At 37.4% G+C, this 25,366-nt stretch overlaps 1 protein-coding gene across 1 annotated transcript; it reads left to right on the top strand.

Annotated features, from left to right (window-relative positions):
• The first annotated feature begins 6,611 nt into the window (after nucleotides 1–6,611).
• On the top strand, nucleotides 6,612–19,805 carry YIPF5 (Yip1 domain family member 5). Its single transcript, XM_007939073.2, has 5 exons — nucleotides 6,612–6,721; nucleotides 12,681–12,853; nucleotides 14,159–14,304; nucleotides 17,782–17,963; nucleotides 19,643–19,805. Exons 1-5 carry the CDS (start codon nucleotides 6,612–6,614, stop codon nucleotides 19,803–19,805), a joined length of 774 nt encoding a protein of 257 aa, XP_007937264.1.
• The last annotated feature ends 5,561 nt before the right edge of the window (nucleotides 19,806–25,366 follow it).

The following is a 25,366-nucleotide window of genomic DNA, read 5'->3' as shown; positions in this document are numbered from 1 at the left end:
GATGGCACATAACAACAACATAACAACAACAACAACAACAGGTAAAGTAGTATATTAATTAGAAATATTGCCTTTTTTCTATATTCCCATTTTATAAAACAGTAACAATATAGCCTAGGGTTTAGCACAAGGATTCAGGAGGCAGACTGGGTTCAAATTTCAGTTTTAACGTTTTCCTGGGTTAGGGTTGGGAATGGTAATTGGGGATTGAAACTAATGATGATAAGGAACTCTGTTTAAACACTTGGCTGTTAATTGAAAGGTTAGTGGTCCAAACCTATCAGATGTTTCGCAGGAGAAAGATGTGGCAATCTGCTTCTGTAAAGACTACAGCTACGAAACAGTTCCACTCTGTTCTGTAGGGCTGCTATGAGTCAGAATACACTGAATGGCAATGGCTTGGGTTTATTTTTTTTAGGCTAATTATGATTGGCAAATTACTTAAACACTCTGTGCTCACTTTTCTCACATGTGAAGTAAAGAGTAATAACAATACCTCCCCCATAGGGTTGTTATGATGAGTAACTGAGTTAATGTGTAAAATATTTCCAGCAGAGCCTGGTGTACAATAAGTATACACAGTGTTACATATTTAATAGGCTTCACTTGCTCCTTTGTCAGGAATAGCTTTGCCATCACTAAAGTCCAGCTCAAGTCTTCTGAGGCTATCTTCTACATTACCTTCCTTTTTGTCTAATTTATTCAAAATATAAAACTTCCAATGCCATCCATGAAACCAAAATATCCATCCACCTACTGTTAGAAATGTTTGTCATTTAAGAGGGTTATCTCCACAATGAAAATATTTATTTAAAAGTTATCTTTAAAATAATCTTTTTTACAACTACATGCAGCACTTGCAACACTGAAGCCAAAGTTCCAAGAGTAATTATTAAATCAGGGAAAAATTTATGTGCCTTCAACAAAATACATAAAAATCTTGTTCCCAGCCTACACTGGTGAGTAGTGACTGGGGTCTTAAACTCTTTCAAGAGGCCATCTAAGATGCAGCTAATGGTCTTCTATCGTCAGAAGCAAAGAAGAGTGCAAAAAACTAAGGCATTTGGAAGGAATCAGCCCTAGGACATGATGGACCTTGAGACAAGAAGAACTAGATGATGCCTGGCTACCAATGGCAACCACTCAAGAAAAGATCAAAACTGGAGATCCTAGATAGAGTGGGAGGAAAAACATGGAACAAAATCCAAAAACACAATAATGACCAGTTGGATATAGTCTGGTGGGACCCCCAATACTATGGCCCTGGGATACATTTTGGACCTGGAATAAAATTCACTCCTAGGGGATGGATCTTAGCCCAATAGTAAACAAGCTGTACACACAGACCACTCAACCTAGGGTGATGCACCTCCATACTCTATGGAAATGCATCCCTTGAAGCAATGGACCACAGGGCACCAGAGGGGCAACATTAGCATGGAGGAAATGCAGGACACACAGGAGTGCATAACTATGAGGGGCACGGGGAGGGGGCAGGGTTAGGTTTGGGGATGGTAATTGGGTAGTGAAACTAAATGTACATGAAATGTTGAATGTAAAACTAACTCTGCTCTGTAAATTTGCACCTAAAGCACAATTTAAAAAAAAAATGAAAAAAAAAAATTATCTGCCTTTCTTTAAACTAATCCTGTTCAAAAGTATCCAATGTTGTTATAGGCAAATGTGTCTTCCAAAACAAGAAGTTATTGTTCAAAGTAAAATAATTGAAATCACTGAGACAGAATTAGAATAACATCTGGAATAGGGATGACTTAATGAGGAAACTATTTTCTCCGTGATAAAGAGTAATTTGGAGAAAATGTAGTTGTCATAATTATGATATGGAGTTACATGATTAATATGCAGAGAAACTGAGAACAGACCATCAGCACTTATACTAGTGTTAATAGAATGATCAGGTTTCGTTTTGACCCTAACATGACACTTGCACAGCTGCCAAATCCCTACCCCATTTGGACTTTGTGGATATAGCTGAAGAGTTCTGGGAGGGGAAAACTTCCCACACATAAACCACAATTTTCTGGCCCAATTCCCCACATTTACTGTAAAACAGAGGAGAATGAAAGAACTTCTTAAATATCTAATCATTTCCACTGCCATTCTAAGAAAGGAAAGCTTTTCCGTGTTTCCAAAGTATGTACAAGTATTATTGTGATACTAGCATGACTGTCAAAATAGTGTGAGATATTATTCACGAGTACATTTTTCATTCCTTTTTTTAGTTACAAGTCTGGTGATTGATACGTCAGGTCGTGGGGGAGGACTGGTAGCTGTTGCCACCCTACTTTACGCTCTTTCACCCCTTCATCTCTTTGAGATTTTCACTCCTAATGAAGCCAGTTCAATGGCTTTAATCAGGTTCAGCACATTTACAATTCTTCAGCTTTCTTTAATATAACTTTCTGGTGTCTATGTTTCAGGGGTGAGGGGTAGGATGGAGGGGTGGAGAACATGAAAAAGTTTCCATAAAGAAAAGCCTGAGGAACTAGCCATGATATTGACTGACCTCAAAATCCCAGAGGGGGTTCTGCAGGGTACTTTGGCTTCTATCTCAAAGTCTAACAAACACTATGGAAGAATTAATTATTCAGGCAATTCAATTTTCTTGTTTGGTTTCCAGTTGGAGAATGGGAGGTGTTGTGGTGGGACAAATAAATATGGTAATTGTTCCACAGACAGAAGTACAATTTAAATAACATTTATATTCAACAATTCATTCCTAAACAGACACTTTTTAATGCTCATACTTTTATACAAATCTGAGAGTGATGTTTCTTTTGGACAGTGAGAAATGGAAACACTGGAATACGAAAGAGTCAATAGAATTTTTTTGAAACGTAAGATCACTAAGTAGATGAAGTGATGCATTATAGCTCAGTTTTATGGATAATGTAGCTTAAAGAGAGCATAAGCAAATAATTTATTATAATAAATAGAATGGCCAGCTTCTTTATGAATGTTGAGTTCTTTAGATTCGCTATTTTCCAATTATGTATTCTTCTAAGCACTGGGAAAGTCAACCACGAAGGAACTGTTTCAAGTGCTGAGGAGCAAGGATGTCTCCTTGAGGACTAAGGTGCGCCTGACACAAGCTATGATATTTCCAATCGCCTCGTATGCATGTGAGAGCTGGACAGTGAATAAGGAAGACCAAAAAAGAGTTGATCCTTTTGAGTTGTGGTGCTGGGGAAGAATGCTAAAAGTGCCATGGACTGTTAAAAGAACTAACAGATCTGTCCTGGAGGAAGTGCACCCAAAATGCTCCTTGGAAGCAAGAATGGCCAGACTTCGTCTCACTTATTTTGATCATGTTGTCAGAAGGGACCATTCCTTGGAGAAGGATGTCATGCTTGGTAGGGTAGAGGGTCGATGAAAGAGGGGGAGGCCTTCAACGAGATGGATTGACCTGGTGGCTGCGATGATGGGCTTAAGTATAGCAGGAATCGTGGAGCTGGTGGGGGATTGGGCAGTGTTTCGTTCTGCTGTGCATGGAGTCGTTGTGAGTCGGAAACGACTCGACGGCACCTAACAACAAGAACAACATTCTTCTAAGCATAACCCTTTTCCACGACTGGTTTCAGCTGAGAAACATAGCCTATGAAGCAAGATGACCCTAGGAAGAGGGATGCTGAATCTGGAGTAATCAGGGAAGATAAGGACAAAGACATTCCTGGCAGTCCAAGGGATCTTAAACCTCCTTCTCATTTCCTTATATGATCATGTTTACCCCTTTGCTTGAGGAGACAGACTTCTAGAGAAATGATTCTCTGTCCCCTTGAATATTGATACTCAAACTGTTTGCTTTCTCTCTTCAACCTGTTGTGATCATTGGCCCTTGCAACATGGTGTAAGGACCTTGTTTTCCTACAAGGGTAGCTGCCTATTGGTTTCTTGAGTACATTCCTGAATTTTTGGTTTTGTTACTTTGCCATTCTGCTGTTGTTATCTTTATTTGCACAAGAGTGTGGTTTTTATTTGTTTATTTTTATTTGTGTGTGTGTGTGTGTGTGTGTTTTGGGGGAAAGGTTCTAAGCAGTAAGATTTTACTATTTCTTTGGAAACTCTTCCCAGTGTGATGGTCTGGCTTCATTTGTGAGATAATCGTATGCAAAAGCTGGTACAAGTTTTAGTATTATAAGAATAATTTATCTCAATCATTAATAAGGGAAATTATCCTTATAGGGCTGTGAGTACTCCACCACCTCAAGAAAGTGATTTAACATAGCAGGCAAAGCAGTCTTTCACAAAAGGAAACAATCTAAATATGTCACTCATCAACTCACAACTTTCAGTGGTTTCCTACTTTTTTTTGGAACGAACACCCAAATTCCACTAAGCTCTGTGTCCTAGCCTTTGCCTGTGGCTCTAGCCTCAACTCCTATGTGACTCTCCTCACTTTACTAGGATAACTATCTCATTAAGTTGTGGCAAATAAAAGAATAAATAGACACATATAAGCTACTTAGGAACTCTGGTGGCATAGTGCCTAAGGCATTTGACTGCTAACCATTAGGCTGACATTCAAACCCACCAGCCACTCTCAGAAGGAATACTGGGTGATCTACTTCCATAGAGAAGAGATACCACCTCAGAAACCCAAGGAGGGGTTGCTTATGAGTAAAATTCGACTAGACTGCCTTGAGTTTTTATTTCTTTAAGCTACTTAGCTCAGTGCCTGAATTACAGTGAAACCAGGAACCCCAAACTTCATTTGGACAATTTATTTTCAACCACACCTGTTCTGTGCCCCAGGGGACACTTGGCAATGTCTGGAAACATTTTTGATAGTCTATGACGATGGCACATAACAACAACAGGGTTGAGGGACACTGTACAAGTGGTATGTAGTGTGTAGAACCCAGGGAGGCTGCTAAACACAGGACACCCCTCCTCCCCACCACTAAATCATCTGGACCAAAATGTCAATAGTGTTCAAAGCGATTTACACCTTTCCTGATAACATGCTGTGTCTCATCTCAGGCCTTTGCACACATGGTTCCCTCTGCTTGAAATATTCACAGCTTTCTTCTTTGCCCTTCTTCTCCCTCTTCTCTAACTCCTACTCATCCTTTAGTTCACCTTCTCAGAGGCTTTCCCTTTCTTTCTAAATATTACACTCTTTCAAAGAATTATGGAGCAGTTAACAATACTGGTAAGAATTTACATGCTTTTGTACATTTGATTACACCTCTCCTCCACCAGCTCCATGTGGACAGACATCAGATAGCTTTTATTTACCACAGTATTTCTAGAAGCTGGCATAATTGCCCTGCAACGATGAATGAATGTTTAATAGGTTCATCTACAAAAGGGGAGCAATAGGGTAACTATCTCATTAAGTTGTGAGGATTAAATAAAGTGATACATACAAGCTACTTAGCTCACGGTGTGAATTACAGTAAAACCAGATCCCAAAACAAACTCAAGCTCTATGATTTATGGACAAGAGATGGGGAGTTCTATTCCTTTCATATCACCGGTTCCACACCTCGCCTAAAGCACTTGACTGCTAACTAGAAGGCTGGCGTTTCAAACCCACCAGCCACTCCTCGGAAGGAAGGTTGGGCAATCCTACTTCCGTAGTGATACTGCCTCGGAAACCCAAGGAGGGGTCGCTATGAGTCGGGGCCAACTCGAGGGCGCATAACAACAACAACACACCTCGCCCCAGGACCCGCCTTCACAGAGAACTCGCTCCTCCCAACTTTAACTAGTAATTGCTGCGCCTGCGCTTCGCCGCGTTCACTGCTAACTGGACTGCCGGAAGCAGTTTTTCTCTTCTCATTGACCTGCCGCAGAGTTGGCTGATGCTGCGCATGCCTCATCTCAGGGACCCGACGGCGTCCAACCAGAGGAGAAGAAAGCTTGCCAATACGCTTGCGCGAGCAGGCATGCCCCGGAAATGATTCTTTCGCCCTGTGACACGTAGCAACGGCGCTAGCTTAAGACTCCGAAACTGGATTTTGTGGGTGTTTGGAACTGCTGGTGTTGCAGGTACCACCGCTGCCGCGCTTGGTGAGTGTCCTAGGCTCGTAGCACACTGTTTGTCTTCTCTCCATACATGAGCAGCACGGTTTATCGCCATCTTTCGACGCCGCGCTGTGGTCCTTTCCCCTCATTTGTTACATTTCAGGCCTTCTAACGCAGCCCCTGCACCCCAGACGCGGCTATCCAGCGTTCTGCATTTTGCTGGCAGGCCGCGGGCCTGAATTTGCAAGCAGGCAGACGCGCTATCAGCTATATAGGTCTGTCCCAAGGTGAGGCATTTTCTTGTCGATATTCAGAACCCCGTGGAACAACCACTCCCGTCCCTCGCCCCAAGCACAAGGCATATCAACCCTTTGAAGTAGTCTGTGCGGCGTTTGGCTTAAATAAGAGAGTAGACATTTTCTTAGCACCTGTCCCCCTCCGAAGCCCGCCTTTCAAATGCTCCCCAAAATTACATAGGAAGCATTCACTGTCTCCTGGGGTTAGTAGGCAAAGGATTGGCTGTTTTGTTTTGTGTTTCCCCAAAGTGTAAGGAACGAATTGAGTAGGACCCTGAACATAAGTAGTATTTGCCATTTTTCTTCTGTTGCAGATCATTTGCAATGTCAGGCTTTGATAACCTCAACACAGATTTCTACCAGACCAGTTACAGCATCGAGGACCAATCACAGCAGTCCTACGATTATGGCGGAAGTGGAGGACCCTATAGCAAGTAACTTTTCAACTTTGGAAATTTATTTAGTCTAGATTGCAGTGAAACCATGTATAGAGTATTTGTTTCTTACTGAAACTGTATATGTGAACATGTCCCTTATCAGGAATGTGAATTTTCATAATTTTCCTTTCTCCTCTGGAGAGATCTGGGAAACTGGTTTGGGTTTGAAGACATTTCCCCTGTTTACAGTTTGGTATCTTCTGCAAAATCTTCAGGTGTAGGGTTGATGGAAAAGTAGCACATTGAGGAACTCCTTTTAGTGATAGTTTTTACATCATTTGAGATATGAATGACATCTTCGGGTACCTAGAAGATAGCCTTTTAGTTCATGGGGCCAACTAGTTAAAATATCTTAAAGGTTTGTTTAGTAGTTCAGTCAGTACAGCTTTCAGACTGTATTATTGAAAGTGTTTAGTGACCCTTTTAATCATTGTATCCTCCTTATTATGAGTCATCAGGTCATTTTCATATAGCAGTTGATAATCGTTTTTATTACTCCTCATTCCAGAACCTTACGGCACACAAATTGCCATCTGCAGATTGAAGAGGATGACTCAAAGCCTTTCGACTTTGTACTGTTAAAAAACTGATCTTTATATATTCCCTGTTGTTTATGGCAAAAAACATTAACTGAAGGCTTTCTACTAATCTTCTAATGATAATCTTATCAGCATATTGTACTGTAAAGGAGTCTCCTATACTGTTGCTTAACCTTTTTAGATGGTTCAGGGCCCCTTTTAAAATGTTATGAAGATTGTACATATTTCTAAGAAATATACCTGTACACTCAATTAAGTACACATATAAATGTGCATATAACTTCAGGCAGTTTATATGTTATCTGATGGCCATCCATAGATCCTGAGTTAATAACCTCATGAAGACCATCCCAGGATGATGGTGAGAGAAGGCTGTGTATCCAGTCACATAAAAGTGCCTATGAACTTGTAAAGCAAAACGAACGAAAAAATAAATGCAGCCTCACACCATGGTTTATTTTGCATTGGCTATACTTTCTACAGGGTGCTCTGATGGCGTAGTGCCTAAGACATTTATTTGACTGCTAACCAGAAGGCTTGTGGTTCAAACCCACCAGCCATGCCTCAGAAGGGAGACTGGGCAATCTACTTCTGTAGAGATAAGCTTTGGAAACAACAGGAGGGGTCGTGAGTCAGATCCCACTGGATGGCAGTGAGTTTGTTTTGGTTTTCTTTTGTTATACTTTCTACAAACGAGCTCTGATGGCACAGTGTCTAAGGCATTTGACTGCTAACCAGAAGTTTGGCAGTTCAGACAGACCCACCAGCTGCTTCACAGAAGGAAGATGGGGCAATGTACTTCCATAAAAATTTATCCCCTTGGAAACCCAGTGAGGGTTGCTCTGAGTTGGAATTGACTCGATGGTAGTGAGTTTGTTGTTTTTCTGGTATCCTTTCTACAATACATAGACTCTGAATCTGCTTAATTTGATGTGTTTTATTCTAAGTGCTTTTTTTCACTCTAAAATTTAATACATTGAAAAATGAGAGTGAACTTGTGAAAAATACCTTCTATCTATGAATCATTTTTTTCCTTCTAGCAAATTCTCAAGTACGTTTTAATGAGGTTTTGTTTCTTTAAATTAATTAATTTGGTAGGACTGTAAGAATCATATTGAGCGATTTTTATTAACTTTTTTACTTTAAGTGTATTTTTGGTGATTACTCTGTATATGTGCAAATAAATGTGAAATTGGTCAGGTGCCATCTAAGGAATCTTTGTAGTAGCAACAGGCCTTTGGAGAACTTGTCTCTTAAGGCAGGCCTGCTTTTAACCCTATGATCTTGATATATGGGCTCAAATAGAACTATTCCATTTAGATTACAACCCTCCAGGTTTATCTGTCTCTGCCTTTCTTTTCTGTCATGCCCTTGCTTGCTTTTGTTAAGGTGTAACTTATCTTCTCTTTCCATATATCATTTCCTCATTTCAGTTTTCCAGACAGGAGATAGTTTTTCTCTGCTAGTTATTTTCCTCAAAAATATCATATTAACTAAACCATGCCAGTTAGCATTGCTTCAGTATTCCACTACCACTGCCATTGAGTCGATTCCAACTCATAGCAACCCTATAGGACAGAGCAGAATTGCCCCATAAGGTTTCAAAGGCTGTAATTCTTTATGGAAGCAGAGTGCCTCATCTTTCTCCCAGGGAGCAGGTGGTGTGTTTGAACTGCCAACGTTTTGGTTAGTAGCCCAATGATTAGTGGTTACATTTTATTCCCAGTGATTATATAAGCCTTCTTGTTAGCTAACAAATATGGGTTTACAGATGATGCGTTGGAAATTAAGAAGCCTCTCTGGTAGCATAGTGCCTAAGGCATTTGACTGCTAACCAGAAGCCTGGCAGTTCAAACCCACCAGCCACTCCTCGGAAGGAAGGTTGGGCAATCTTCTGTAGTGATACTGCCTTGGAAACCCAAGGAGGGGTTGCTGTGAGTTGGATCTGACTCGACAGCAGTGTGTTTAGTTTTTGAATATATGAGCAATGACACATTTAAGGTTTCAAACTCTGAAAAATTGAAGTTTTATGTACCTGTATGCACTTCAGTTAGGTATGCCTTAACATTTTAAGTGTTCACCTCAGCTTATTAAATAATACTGTTTTGTTTCCTAACATGATAGCAAATATCAGTTGATAACTTTTAGCTATTATTGATGAAAATCTAGATTTCTGTAACACATTACTTAGATTGTCTAAGTTTCTATTGACTTCTTATGAGTCTAGGGTTCTGCATATTTACCCTACAAAGTCAGCTTTTACATTTTACATGGTTTCTTCTATAGATGCTTTATAAATAATCAAACATTCATATAAAAAAAAGTAAGCAAAAATATAACAAAAAGCAAAAAAGCCCTTTGATCAAAGTTTAATCATAATCTGTTCAGTTCTAAGAATGCTATGTTGGATCAGGTCCTACATTGTATTCTAGTTCTATCAATATTATATATTATACCAATTGTGTTAAACCTTGACTTAGTGATTTATGGATCACTTTACGGGTTACCTGAGGATGACTTAGGTAGCCAGTCCAACATGTTAAGAAAATTTTAGTCTTTATTGTTGGTACAGAATGTTTGTGAAAGTGTGAGTTTAATATGTAAAAATCTTATCTTGTTAGATACTCTGGGGTCAGTTTTGACATGTGACAGAGTAGAGCTGCCCTAGGGTTTTCTAGGCAATAATCTTTATGGGAGCAAATTGACAGGTTTTTCTCCCATGGAGCCACTGGGTAGGTTCAGACTGCCAACCTTTCAGTTAGCAGGCAGGCATTTACCTTTATACCACCAGAGCTCTTTAAAGATCTTGTCTACCAACACCATATTTAGTTTAAAACCAATATGAATGAGTTCAGAGTCTTCCTGTGTTCTTTTAGAAAATGAAAATAGTTTAATTCTGTGGTGTTTAATACAGTGGTTTTTCTTACCTTGTCTCTTGAAGGTGAAGTAATGTTGCCGCATTTGAAGTTGTGGTTTGCTTAACAGCACATTCCTCTTCATTACATGGAATTTATAGGACTGTATAAACATTTCCCAAAGTATGGACTGCAGACCCCAAAGGTTCCTTGAGACCTTTCAGAAAGTCCCTGAGGTCACAGCTGTTTTCATAGCAATACTAAGATGTCATTTCCCTAATTAGGTGTATAGACATTTATAGTGAGGTTGCAAAAGTAATGGTTGGCAAAACTGCTGGTACCTGAATATGAATCAAGACAGTAACATCAAATTGTTCCAGTAGTCATTATATTCTTCACCACCACATACTTGCCTTTGATGAAGCAGTAAGAATTACAGTTTCATTAAATCTCAGTCCATAAGTAAACATCTTTATAATATTCTGTGTGACAAAATGTGAACTAGTCATAAAGTACTTCTACTCTATACTAAAGTACAGTGTTTCGCTTTGGAGAAAGTACTTGTACAGTTGTTTTGAGTTGTAAGCTAAACTGGCCACTTTTATTCATGGGATACTATTTTTACTTGAGGAAACAGATAAGACAGACTGTCTCTCTCTGTGTCTGTTTGTCTCAGTTGCTGTATCTTTTTCAAGGAGTGGGATACAACCTGTTTATGTAGATTATAACAACCTCTCTATATGGAGGTTTTCTAGCTGTTTTATAAAGTAAAAGGTGGATTTTGTTATAAATCCTAACAGATCAACATGACAGCATATTGTGCTAAATCAGGAAATGTAAATTCTTGCCCTGATTCTACCAGTTATTATAATTGTTAAGAGTTGGCCACTGGAGTCAGGCAGCCTCGTTTTGAATCCTGTCACCACCATAGGCAAATCATTTTAACCCAATTTTCAGTTTCCACATCTAAAGGGGGAAGACAATAATGGTTACTTCGTAGTGTAGTAGTGAAGGTAATAATGAAATAATATGTTCCTTAAAATCTTTAATAATATATATTTATGTGTTTATATAACATTTTTGTAATTAATTAAATGGTACAACATTTTTAAAAAAGTACAAATTATATAACATGCAAATCACATCTTCTGCTTGCTTCTGTTTCCAGGTTCCCTTACCAAGCAGCAGCCATGGTTAGAAGTTACTTGTGTATAGTCCCAGAGCTGTCCTAAGCACATAACCTGTATACTAAAAAACATGGTGGTTATATACAGTATGCAGAATTCTGGACATTGCTTTTTTCCTATTGTTTCTTGATTATCATTCCATATCAGTACACATAAACCTGCCTCATTCCTTTAACAAGCGTATGGTAATCTATTAATACCCATATCACAGTACATTTAGTGATAGCTAGTTTCAGTGTTTCATTTTCTTTTTCTGTTAAAATAATGCTGTAGTGAATTCAGTATTATTTTATAGACAGAAAAATATATATATTTTTTTTGTTTTATTAGCATGTATAGGGAATTCTTGAAAATCACATTGGAATCTCTAAGGGCTTTGTGTAGCTGAAAATTTACTGTTCTTTTGATTTGCTTACAGTCAGGATGCTTAATTAAAGATTACATTTAATTTTAAAATCTCAAATAAGGTTAATGGAGGTCATGAGATTTTTATATTTATCAAAAATGAACATCTATAAAAGGTTATTAGACAATCTTTAAGACTTTTCAGTTTTCAATTTTTAAGTATTCTTCAAAGGAATTATTTTTGTAATATTTAGATTAGTCCCATCAATTTAGATAAGTCATATTTTTACAGAGCGTGGTGAAAGTGGAGTTTTAAAGATAAAGTTTCCATATCCTTTTTTCCCTCTTGTTGTCATTAAAATAGCCTTGGTGGTAAGGCTTTCCCTCTAAAATGCAGAATTTGAAGTAACATCTGCTTAAATGAGCCAAATAAGTGAACAACTACTTTGAAAAGTTAAACACATTATTTACACGCAAGTTGTACTAATGTTACTGTTTGATGTTTGATTATATTCAGAAGATTTTCACAAAGAATAAACTTGATTTGTCCACTCTTTGGTTTGATACTGATGGATATTCTTAAAGAAATTTTCCCACTTGTGAAATATAACATACTACAGGAATAAAGTAGAATGATGGTTGTACATTCAGTGGAGATCCAAATTACGATAGAAAAATTGCAAAGGATATAGTACAAAATCTGTCATCCTAAGTGTTCCTAGTTTTTACTTTGCAGCTTATATGTTCACTGAGAAGGAAAAGTAAACAATATTGTTAAATCTTCACTTCTTGACTCCCCCTAACGTGTTCTTATTTAGTAGTTAGCCTCATTGGACAGATTGTCTATAATCAGCTTTATCTTAGTAATCATTTCAATTATTTATAAGAACTGAAAAAGCAAGTATCCTAGGAATTGCATGACTAATTTTCCCTGGCTGTCAAAATGAAAATTTAGGAATTTAAGGGATTTCTGCTGTCAGGAGGCAGAGGTGAGATACTTCTGATGAATGTAATTTCCTTTGATTTACAGGCAGTATGGTGGCTATGACTACTCGCAGCAAGGCCGATTTGTCCCTCCAGACATGATGCAACCACAGCAACCGTACACTGGGCAGATTTTCCAACCAACTCAGGCATTCACTCCAACTACACCTCAGTCATTCTATGGAAACAACTTTGAGGATGAACCACCTTTACTAGAAGGTAGAATTGGTTGCAAGAATATATTGCTTTGTAATATTTAGATAGACATAAAACAAATCCTAATTTGGAAAAGTTACAATTTTTAAGAAAGCATAATCTTGTAGAAAAGAAATTTTTTACTAAGTGACCCATTTTCAGCAATGTGTATGAAACCAGATAGGGCCAGAGGGGACTCCATTTTTAATAAACAAGCAAACAAAAATCCCATTGCCATCTAGTTGGTTCAAATAATAACATCCCTATGGTACAGAGTAGAACTGCCCCATAGAGTTTCCATGGCTGTAAAACTTCACAGAAGCAGACTGCCACACTTTGCTTCCATGAAGCTGCTGGTGGGTTCAAACTGCCAGTCTTTTGGTTGGCAGCCAAGTGCTTAATGATTGTGCCACCAGGGCTCCTTAGATTTTTGATAGGCCTTTATAAAATGATAATATAGTATGTCAATATAATTATACTGGGGTGAGCATAAAATTTTACTTCAGATTATTGATTAGATTCTGTTGGTAGAAGAACTGAAAAGAAATACCATGGTATTGATTATTCTACATGGATATAATCTGGGAGAACTAGTGAAATTACTGAAAAGTATTTTTTAAAAAAAAAAAAAAAAAACCTCACTGCTGTCAAGTCAGATCCGACTCATAGCTCCTTGAATTTCTGAGGCAGTATCACTACAGAAGTAGATTGCCCAATCTTCCTTCCAAGGAGTGGCAGGTGGGTTTGAACCACCAAGTTCTGGTTAGCAGTCAAATGCCTTAGGCACTATGCCACCAGAGCTTCTACTAAAAAGTATTAGTGGCTTTCAAAGTATTCCAGCAAACTTAAAAACCCATAAAGCAGTAGGTCTAGGGGGGAAAAAAAGTGTTTTCTTTTTGGAGTCCCTTTGAAAGTATAATGAAACCTATAAGTGGATACTAACCTCAGAAAAATGCAGACATGTGCTTGGAGACTTAGTGTATATATAATTTCACAGGGCCACCAGGTGCTCCTGAATTTCCAGGTAAAGAACCTCTTACTATTAGCCCTGTGCATATGTTCTTTGCTATGTAGCGATACCTGAGAGATGTAATAGATTTCTGTTTCATCATATCCATGCTTTTCAACACCAAACCACAGACTGGATATTGGTAGGATAAACTCCACAGTAAAAACTAGCGCTGAGGACTCAACAAAATAATATTCAGTATTCCTTTACCTACTTTTAATGCTGACTCTCTGAGTATATCTCCTACTCCAGTATAGATTCTGAGATATTAAAAGTCTGTTACAAATCCTAATGGATTTCTGTATTTCCTTTTCCCTTAGAGTTAGGTATCAATTTTGATCACATCTGGCAGAAAACACTTACAGTGTTACACCCGTTAAAAGTAGCAGATGGCAGCATCATGAATGAGACTGATTTGGCAGGACCAATGGTTTTTTGCCTTGCCTTTGGAGCCACTTTGTTACTGGTAAGATTTCAGTTTCAACTCTCAGCATAAGATTAAAGAATATTCTTACATTTTCCACTAAAAGTCATTTTGAGACTGAATTATACCCCAGGCCTTTAATATGGTGGTGTTTTTTTTTTTTTTTTTTTTGTGATTTGGGTGAAAATTTACAGAGCAAATATACTTTCCATACAGCAGTTCACATATACTTTGTCTCATGACATTGACCACAGTTTAGCACAGTGCAACATCTCCCCTCCCACTTCCTCCTGATAGTTACCTTTTCCCTGTGTCCGTTTCTCCATGCATTCCTACCCCCTGAGCTGTCTCCCTGTGCCTGAGCAGCCCTTTCTCCCATGCTTATTCTCTCCAGGGAGTGTATCTATCTCAGGTAAATAAATGGTCAACTGATATGCCTGTCTATTGTTTGGCTGGAAGCCACAGGTGTGCATTCAATTCCAAACCTGAAGGGCAGCTAGGGGCCATAGTCTCAGTGGTTCCACCAGACTCCCTCAGGCCATCAAACCTGTTCCCCACTTTTTTTTCTCCCCAAGTGATTGTGAGTTTTGTTCCACATTGTTCTCCCTGTCTATCCAGGATCTACAAAGATCCTCTTCCAAGTGGTTGACGGTAGTAGCCAAGCACCATCTGTTTCTTCTGGTCTCATAGTTGTATAGGCTGCAGATCGGATGGTGTGCCAGTCGCTAGGACTAATTGTTTCCACAAATTTTTGATTTTCTTCATTCTTCTCGGCTCTGGATGAGGAGAGACCCATCGCTGCATCTAGATGGCAACATGCAAACTTTTAAGATCTCAGTCACTACCTGCCACAGTAGGAGGTGGAACAATGTTTTGTGTAGTATGTTATGCCGATTGAGCTTGAAATCCTCTGTAACTATGGTCCTGAGCCTACAGGTTCAACTACTCGGTCAGTCCCTCTGGGTAGCTGGCTGTGACCAAGCAGTGACTACAACCTTGCCCCTTGTCAGCCCCATTATACACCTGGGAATTCAGATCATACACATAAAGTTATTGGACCACTTTCTGCCAACCCTATACATGTTCTTGCGTGCACTCTCAACTTCATATGTTGTTGTCATTGTCGTTTGCCGTCGAGTTGGCCCTGACTCATAGCGACCCCTCCTTGGATTTCCGAGGCAGTATCACTACGGAAGTACAATTGCCCAACCTTCCTTCCAAGGAGTGGCTGGTGGGTTTGAACCGTCAGCCTTCTGGTGAGCAGTCAAGTGCCTTAGGCACTATGCTACCAGAGCTCCTAATATTTCAGCCTGTCCACCCATCTATCCACCCATATATCCATGTTTTCCTTCACTGAGCACTCCGTACTATATGCGCAAAAGGGTTCATCTTTGTTGTCTGTACTTTCCACGTACCTCTCTATGTCTTTCTCTTCCTCAGTGCCACTATATTGATCACTCACATTTGGTACATTGCCCTTTTCTTCACCCAAATCAAAACTTACCTCTATCTATCTTAACAGTATTCCCTCCCCTCCCCTCCCACCCCTGGTAACCAACAAAGAAAATGGTCTTCCATAGATAAATGTTTCCTTGACTATTACAATAACATCTTTAATATGTTTTGAATAGTATTGAATTGCTTGAATTTGCATCCATCCATCATTTTTCTCTTCTTAACAGATTTAGAAATGATTTCTTATTCTAATAAGTGGTCCACTTATTAGGGAAAAATAATAATAAATAACATGTGACTTACATTCCATCATCAAAATTTATTTCCCACCATTTTTTAGCCTAGTGCTGTTGTTTATTTATTTTGTTGTTGTTTCAGTCTAGACTTTAGGGTTGTATTTCTATATAGTGGTTATTTTCCTGTATATTATTTTAACTTTTAATGAACTAAAACATTAAAGGACAACAGGTTAGAGTCCTTTTTCCCAGAATGTTAACGTTTGTCTTCAAATGGTAGAAATTGTTTTGTATTGTTTCTTGGCTATGAAGATAATTGTTAGTATTTGTTTTATTTATTTTATATCTCTGAATTACAAGAGAGAAATAAACATGTAATGGATGGAAGATGGGATTTTTAGTAAGAATAGCTGAGTTTGAGCTCTGTGCCTTTATTCTGTGTTTGAAAAAGTCATTTAATCCTCAAGTCCCCTCTGATAAATAATAATCCTGTGCTGCCCGCCTAACAGGATTGTTTTGGAGATAGAGCAAGACAGGGTATGTGTGAACAGTTTGAAAAGATAGAAGTACTATGCAGGTATGAGTTTGTATGATTATTACATGAATGTATTTCGCAGTGAACTCAGCTGAGCTCTTTCAAACTTATGCATTCTTAATCACGTGTTTACTAATAAAATACTGAGTCTAACAAAAATTCCAAAGATTTTTCTGCTTGCCATAATCTGTAGAAGCTTCTTACTGTTGAGTTTTGTGTGACAAAAATGTGACAAACAAGGTGCTTTTTGAAGGCTTCTTTGTGGACTAGTTTCAGTAATAGTGTAACCTGAATAAAATGATTCTTTATACATACCTTGACTACATTAATTCCAACCTTTGCTGTCCTGTGATTTGTCAGTGATGTCTCCTACAAAAGCAGAATTGATAAGTGTGTTCTAAGTCAAAACCAAACCCACTGCCGTGAGTCGATTCCAACTCATAGCAACCCTTTAGGACAGAGTAGAACTGCACCATAGTGTTTCTAAGACTGTAAATCTTAACAGAAGCAGATTGACTCATCTTTCTCCCGAGGAATGGGCAGGTGGGTTCAAACCACCGACAATTTGGGAAGGAGCCAAATGCTTTAACCACTATGCCACAGAGCTCATGTTTTAAGTCAAGGGCCTGTATAAGTCAACCACCAATTTGGAAAAATAATGAAAAAAAAAAATTACTATTAATGTTCCTCTTGCCTGGTGGTTAATCCATTTTCTTGTCTCCTCTCCTCCACCACAAAACCTTGGGTTTCAGCTTATTCTGGCTTCCTTACTCCTAGCTTCTCTAACACCCCTATAAAGCAAATGTCAAAATTATGGCTGCTGTTAAAAAGATGATATCTACATTTGAGAATGGATTGCTTTGGGATATTTTTGGTAGAATCAGGTGGTTTCAAGTGATACTAGCTGTTATCCAAACATTATGAATGATATCTATGTTGTCTCTGTAGTTACTTTGTCTAGAATCAGCTACTTTCTTTTAAAATTCTGCTACATTAAGTGGTTGTGCTACCATTTTATCTCTTTATTTGTTGATCTATATACCATGTTTAAGTGCTAACTAGAAAATGGAAAGCCAAATATCAGTACATTGGAAAGTGATCCTTTAAACTTCTTAACAAGGTAATGTTCAGTCTTTTACTTTTTTACATAAAAAAGAGAAATCTGTGTAAGTATCTCAATATTGACTAAGTGCTCACTAGTTGACTATCTTCTACATGTTTCATTGTAAGTGAAATTCAACCAAAATAAAGTCTTATTTGCCTTTTAACCTGTATTCCTTTCTTTACCTATAGGCCGGGAAAATCCAGTTTGGTTATGTATATGGGATCAGTGCAATTGGATGTCTAGGAATGTTTTGTTTGTTAAACTTAATGAGCATGACAGGTGTTTCATTTGGTTGTGTGGCAAGTGTCCTTGGATATTGTCTTCTTCCCATGATCCTACTTTCCAGCTTTGCAGTAATATTTTCTTTGCAGTAAGTACTGATCTTTATTTTGGGGGTTGACAGGTTCTATATAATAGGATTCATTTCACCTTTAGCTTGGGATAAATTCCCAAACGTATTCCCAAACGTTTGATACAGCAAACGTATCAGACAGTGCCTCGTATAGGTAATGACTCTGCTAGATGCTTTTGGGTAATGTACAGTGGGAAATGAGAACAGATTTAAAAATCTTGCATGCCATCTTCATTTTTACCTATGATATAGGTATAGGTTTTATATCTATGAAATTTCACTAGTTTTGTGTTTGCCATTGTCAAAGCAGTAATGAATTGATGATTATTATTAAATATTCTGTAGAAAAGGTCAAGACTTTAGGTTATTAAAATTATACTTACTCCCTCATTGATAATTTTTAGACCAAATCTTGTTTCTATAAGCTATTGGGCATATACTAAAAGTATGGATAGTAAATACTCTCTATTTGGCAACTTTTTAACTGAAACTAAAAGATACTATTTTTATGATTGGACGCTGTTATTTGCCTACCATGTTCTCAAACATAAGCAGCCTTAAATATGTGTAATTTTAAAATAATGTGGTTATTTAAAAGACAAGTGTAATTTTTTACTGATTTAAGTTCCTCATGATTAGTTTCTCCTAAATTACAGGGTCATTTTGAGTTAGAATAACAATGGGTTTGGGTCCCCCTGCAACACCCCCTCACTTTAAATGTAGCAAACCCTGACTTTGTTTAGTGTCTACAACTATCCACAAGGAGGAGCTTGAACTGTTAACAGAATCTGCACACTAACCACAAAACCAAACCAAACCAAAACTCACTGCCGTCAAGTCAGGTCCGACTCATAGCGACCCCTCCTTGGGTTTCTGAGGCGATATCACTATGGAAGTAGATTGTCCAACCTTCCTTCCGTGTTCAGATTCTGATGATGAGAAATTTGGCAAGTTGATGGCTTTACAGGATTATGCTTTGGCTAGAACTGCTTTGCACTTCCAGTGTATAAATTGCTTCATTCTCCTCATTAGTTAATTTTTTAAAAAAAGAATTAAAAGTTATTTTCTACTAAAATGGTGTTTCTCAGCTGGGAGCATTTTTGCCCCTTAGGATATTTGGCAATGTCTGGACATAATTGTGGTTTATATAACTGGAGGGGAGATACTGGCATCTAGTGAGTGGAGGCCAAGGATGCTGCTGACCATCCTAACCATACACAGAACACCCCACAACAAAGAATTTACCCAGTCCAGATGTCAATAGTGTCAAAGTTGAGAAACCTAGTACTACAAGAAGAAACATGAAGATATAAATGAGCTTTTTAACATGGCAAGATTCTGCATCATTGAATTTCAGTGAGGTACATTTTAAAAACCACACCAAACTCATTGACATCAAGCTGATTTGACTCATAGCAACTGCTCCTTGGGTTTTCCAAGGCAATATCTACGGAAGTAGATTGCAGAGTCTTCCTTCCAAGGAGTGGCTGGTGGGTTTGAACCGTCAGCCGTCTGGTTAGCAGTCAGATGCCTTAGGCACTATGCCACAAGAGCTCTCATATCTTGATTATTCCTGCATATGTCCGCATGTAGATTTTAAAATGCTTTTCTTTAGAATAGGTTATCGTAGGGTTCTTAGATAACTAATCTCATCTACTGCTTTTTTTTGTCCCCCATGTTTTCTTTGTCGGTTACAGAGGAATGGTTGGAATCATTCTCACTGCTGGAATTATTGGATGGTGTAGTTTTTCTGCTTCCAAAATTTTTATTTCTGCATTAGCCATGGAAGGACAACAACTTCTAGTAGCATATCCTTGTGCTTTGTTGTATGGAGTCTTTGCCCTAATTTCCGTCTTTTGAACTGAATTTGTCTCGGATATGGACATCAGTGGGCCAAATACACAAAAAGGACCTTGAACTCTTAAAACGGACCAGCAAACTGCTACAGTCCTACTCTCATGCAGATGTAACATTTGACCATTGGAGCAGTGGATGTAAACAAGTATCGTTTGTTCATTTTTATAGAACTTTTGAATACTTTATTGGATTTACCAGTGTGACTAGCTTTAAGTGTTCATGCTCATAAAATAAGATGTGTTATTTCTTTCTTGTTCCTGTAGCCTTTAGAAATACAGCTTTTTTTCTTATAAATTATATTATAATGTTTTTGATAGGTTTTTATCACCTCTGAAAAACTAACCACAGAGCTGGTAATATTTCTTAAAAAAACAACCCAATCATAGTGAAGAAGATACAAGACTTACTCTGGAAGGTTTTCCAAGGAATTAGAAAAGAAAAATTCGTTGTGTATTCAAGGCAGGTACACTTGAAGGAAAAAAGTGATCTCAGTGTAGAGCTTTATGAGTTTGCACTTCAGAAATTTAAATTATGAAATTTCTGCTTAAATTCAGAGATAAAAGAAGTTCACAATCCACCTAATTGTAGACATGAAATGTGAATGCCTCTTTAGGTACTAACATTAAGTAAACAGCGGTGACCTATACTGGCCCCATAATTGGATCTTCACGTTTCCCAAGAAAAAGAAAAGAGAAGAATATTTAAAATGTCACAGTTGTCAGTATTGCAGTTATCAATGTAAAGTGCATTTGATGCTTAGTAATTAAAATTTTCCCAACTGTGTTGAGTTTACTTTTGCTAAACCACAATTCTCTATGTCTTTATCCTGTGTCTGCTTTTGACTTGAATTCCAAATTTAGCCTTACATTTTAAGAATGAAGGTTATCTGCTATAGAATCGGGAAAAAAGAAAGAGAAAGATTAAATGAAAAGCAATTTACTTCGAATTGAAATACTATTTCCTTGTACTAAATTTGTTTGGTTTATATTGTCACAGTCTTTTGCCAGAAAATCTATAGGAAAATACTATATTCTATATGTTGATGGTTGGCTTTTTCTGGAAAAACTCCACTGATTTAGACAAAGCTCAGTTGCAGTGATGAGGTGTCCTACAGGGAGGGGAACATTATCTTTCTTTAAAGAGGAGACTTATGTATCCAACTGAATAAAAAGAAGTTCCAACTGATATTGATGGTTTTTATTAAGCATAGTTTTCAAGCACAAAAGGAGGATAAGATATATAAAACATTTATTGCAAAGATACCATAACTTAATCTCCAGCATATAAGTGTAGTTTTCTTTATTAATAATTAATCTTCTGGAGGAGAGCACACTAGTAATTAGGTTTTGTCTATGTTTACAAGCTTACCAAACCACTTTAGAATAATATATTTTATTGTTATTCCTGGATGTGTTTTTGTTTTTCAGTCAGTTTTACAAATACAGCCACAATTCTTACTAAGGCAGATGCAATGTGCACCTTCTGTTAATATCCAGTTCTTCCTAATGAACAAGGTAAATTGTATTTGGGACTTGAATTCATCCACTGTTGTTTAGGTTTGAAACTATTAATCTTCAACCAAATTCCCCAAGCGGATCAAATTTTATTTATTGTCCTCCTTGCCGCCAATAAAATAATTTTTAATTTAAATCTTTATTGCAGAGATTGGTGGTGATGATGGTTGTGTTTTATCTAAGTTCCAAATAGTAAGTGTGAAACTATATTTAACTACTGTGCAGTGTATTTACATTTGATAACAAGAGTTTGGTTCTAGAGTTTGCTGAATAATATAAAAATTCTATGTAGTCAAAATTACCCTTAAACATCTCTGACATCACCCATAAAATACAGTATTACATAACTGTGTTCAAGCTTACATGGAAAAGACTGATATACTGTGTATCAAATAATGCCACATTGCATTTTTTTTTCCTCTAGCATTGAAGTAGGAGCTCTGGTAGCATGGTGCCTAAGGCACTTGACTGCTAACCAAAAGACTGGCAGTTCAAATGCACCAGCCACTCCTTGGAAGGAAGGTTGGGCAATCTGCTTCCGTAGTGATACTGCCTTGGAGACCCAGGAGGGTTCATTATGAGTCGGGTCCCGACTCGATGGCACATAACAATAACAACAGCATTGAAATAGATTCTTGTTTCTTCAGTTAAGTAGCTGTCTTGCTTTTGGGGGTTAATTTTATACCAGAAACTTACAGATACCTTTAAACACTGGAAATACTCTCAGTATGGCCAGATACTTATCCAGTATTGTTACTCAGTAACTGAGACTCACTGTGGGGGCCACAGACTGACAAATGCTATGTCTCACTCCAAGTCTTATGCTCAGTGAGTGGAGTGACAGGCTTGCTCACACTAATGTACTATCAAAGATATGCAGTTGATTTTACAAATGGTGTATATGCATATTGTATGACTTTGTTATCATACTATGTTTACCAGTAATTATTTTCAAGGCTGTGTTCCTAGGCTTGTGGAAATAGGTATTCTTTCTCCAGGTGTACTTATGTAGGTAATGTTAAGTTACATACTTTTTATATATCTTAAACTACTGACTCTTCTCTAATATTGGCCATAGCATTAGAGAATTTTAAAAATGTATCTATAAACATGATTTTGGGTAGAATTTTTTTAAGTACTTTACATTTGACATTTTGCAAGTACGTGTGCATTTTTTAGCTTTAACAGGAATTGCTACATATGCTCCAAAGCTAAGTAAGAACAGTTACCTCCAAGGCTAAAATTATCCAATTATTCTTACAGTACTTAAAACCTACAAAAGAGATCCCTTTCTTTTCTGAAATTATATGCCTTTTTTCCCCATATATATGACAGAATTTAGAACTCTGGACAAAAAGGAAAGTGTAGAAACTAAGAACTCTTCCTATAGGATATTATGTGACTTGATCAAGGACTGTGGGAAATCAAAATCACATTTAGAGATCACCTTACTGTCATATAGAGAGCATCTTACGTAGTAACTCAGACCTAGTTTACCTTATCCTGTATGTATGTGTGTGTGTGTGGCGGGGACGGGGGCGGGTATGACAGGTGTTCAGCTTTTCATGAAGTAACACCAAGTTAAAAAGTATTTAGCAGTTCAGTGATACAAATCATAGCATGTAGCATATTTACCAAAGAACAACACTGGGTCTTCCTTCAAAATGCAACCTAGAACAAGCCTCTTACAGGTAGTTCCCTGAGTTAAATCTGTCCTCACTGTCTATCCCTGACTCATTTTGTGATGTCCTGTCAAATTTCATTGTTTTGGAAATATAAGTTTAAATTATTTCTCAAGCAGTTTACTTGTGTCTAAAACCATGCTTGTTTCAAAATAAGAACTTTAGGAATAAAACATTGAGAATCAGGCAAAAATATATGCATATCTTTTTAAATATAGTTGTAGCGTTAAAAGGTTTGTTTGTTTTATTCTTTTTAGGGTCTGTTTAGGACTTGGGGAAGATATGGCAATAAGAGAATAGCATGGTTTATTGGAAATGCCTTCAGGAGGAATTCATGTAATTTATTGAATAGATAAGCGATCACACATACAGTTTTTGCTTTCAAACAGATTAAATAAAGCCTATCTTCACTACTCTTGAATAATCTAGGCTGTTTTTACTTTACACTATTAGTGAAGAAATAATTGATTTTTGTACTAACTATACTTTTGCTACCATCCTAATTATTGAGTACATTACGATTACTTGAATTTTTAGTAAACATCTTTTTTCATTGCTTAAATACTTTATAACTGGGCAGCAGATAAAATGAAGAACCACTAAATACTTAAAATTTCTGGTTTCTGGAGATTGACGGAATACTTAAATACTACTCCCTTAAGTAACATGTAAGTGTTTATTATTATTACTACAGTGAATACATATTATCAGTAATATTTATTGTTAATAAATATCTTAGAATGGTTAACATAAAAACTGAGAGATGAAATCTGGTAGTATGCAGTTCTGATTTTTGCATCGTAGATAGAAACATTTCTCCTGTCTTTATGCACAAAGTTCCTCTTCTAGTTAATGAAGAACATTATCTGCTGATAGAGCACAATGTCCTGTATGTCCAAACAAATTAAAACGATTACATACTCAAATAAGGACTAATTAAATACAGAGCTGTTCTTGCAGTTTAAAAGCACAAATACTTTCTTGAGCACATTAGGTGCTAAAATTTGGATATTGCATTTTTTATGATCTTAACTAATTAGGCTTACCTTGCATATATAAATTTAGTTTGTTTCTGAAACCAATGCTGAATCTGCTAATAGTGTGCAGGTGATTAATTATGTATTAAGGTATTTTAAATAGCTTTTCAACAACTTGTGACACACAAAAAGGAAGGTAAGAAGGCAAATATACTTGGTAGAAATGTTTAAGATGCTTGTAAATTAGACTTTTTGACTGACTTGGTTTACTCTGATTTTCCTAAAAAGTATAGAAAATAATATATATTTCATTCTTTCCACAGTTCAATAGAGTACAAAGGAGAATCTTTGTAAATATTTACTTAAAATTTTCAGTCTCATGTTCTTTGATAAAAGTGAAGGACTTGGTAAAGTCTATACGCATTCTTTGAGCCCTGAAAGCCTGTTTTATGGTTTTAATTTTCAAAATGGGAAAACTTGCATTTTCTTTTCTGATTATGCCATCATAGAAAGTGAGACATACATATACACATCATTGAAAAGAAACAGACTATTTATACATGTTTGTATATGGTGGAACCTCAAAAACAAGCTACGTAAAAGAAAGTCAAATACAAAAGACCCCATTTCATGTGATTCCATTTTAATGAAATCTCTAGAAGAGGCGAATCTATAGAGACAATAGATTAATAATTGCTTGGATTTGGTGTGAGGATTAACTACAAATGAACACAGGAGGGAGCCTTTTGAGTAATGGATATTCTAAATTGTCATGATGTTGCATAACTGTATATAGTTATTGAAATCATTAAACTGTGCGCTTAAAATGGGTTGTTGGGCCTGTGGGCTTGGGGCCATGGTTGTAGGGGACATCAAGCTCAATTAGCATAACATAATACACAAAAACATTGTTCTACATTCTACTTTGGTGAATGGTGACTGGAATCTTAAAAGGCTTGCAAGCAGCCATCTAAGATGCAACAATTGGTTTCTCCTTGTATGGAGCAAAGAGGAATGACAAAAACCAAACATGCATGGAAACAATTAGCCCAAGGGACCAGAAGACCATGTGAATCTCAGCCTACATGACCCTGAGACCAGAAGAACTAGATGGTGCCCAGCTATCACTGTCAACCACTTGGAAAGGGATTAGTATAGGAGATCCTGGATAGAATGGGAAAAAATGTGGAACAAAACTCAAAATCATAAAAAAGACCAGGCTTTCCGGTCTGATAGAGATTGGTGAATCCCAAAACTATGGCCCCTTGTCACAGTTTGGGCTTGGAATTGAACTCCCATGGCTTCAAGCCAAACAATAGATGTTGTTGTTGTTATGTGCCTTCGAGTCAGACCCGACTCACAGTGACCCCTCCTTGGGTTTCCGAGGCAGT

Source organism: Orycteropus afer, unplaced genomic scaffold, assembly GCF_000298275.1.
Source record: "Orycteropus afer afer isolate SDZICR_OR568_19922 unplaced genomic scaffold, OryAfe1.0 scaffold00056, whole genome shotgun sequence".
Classification (NCBI taxonomy): Eukaryota; Metazoa; Chordata; class Mammalia; order Tubulidentata; family Orycteropodidae; genus Orycteropus; species Orycteropus afer.
Note: the sequence above shows the minus strand (reverse complement) of the source record. Positions and strands in the feature narration are given on the sequence as shown.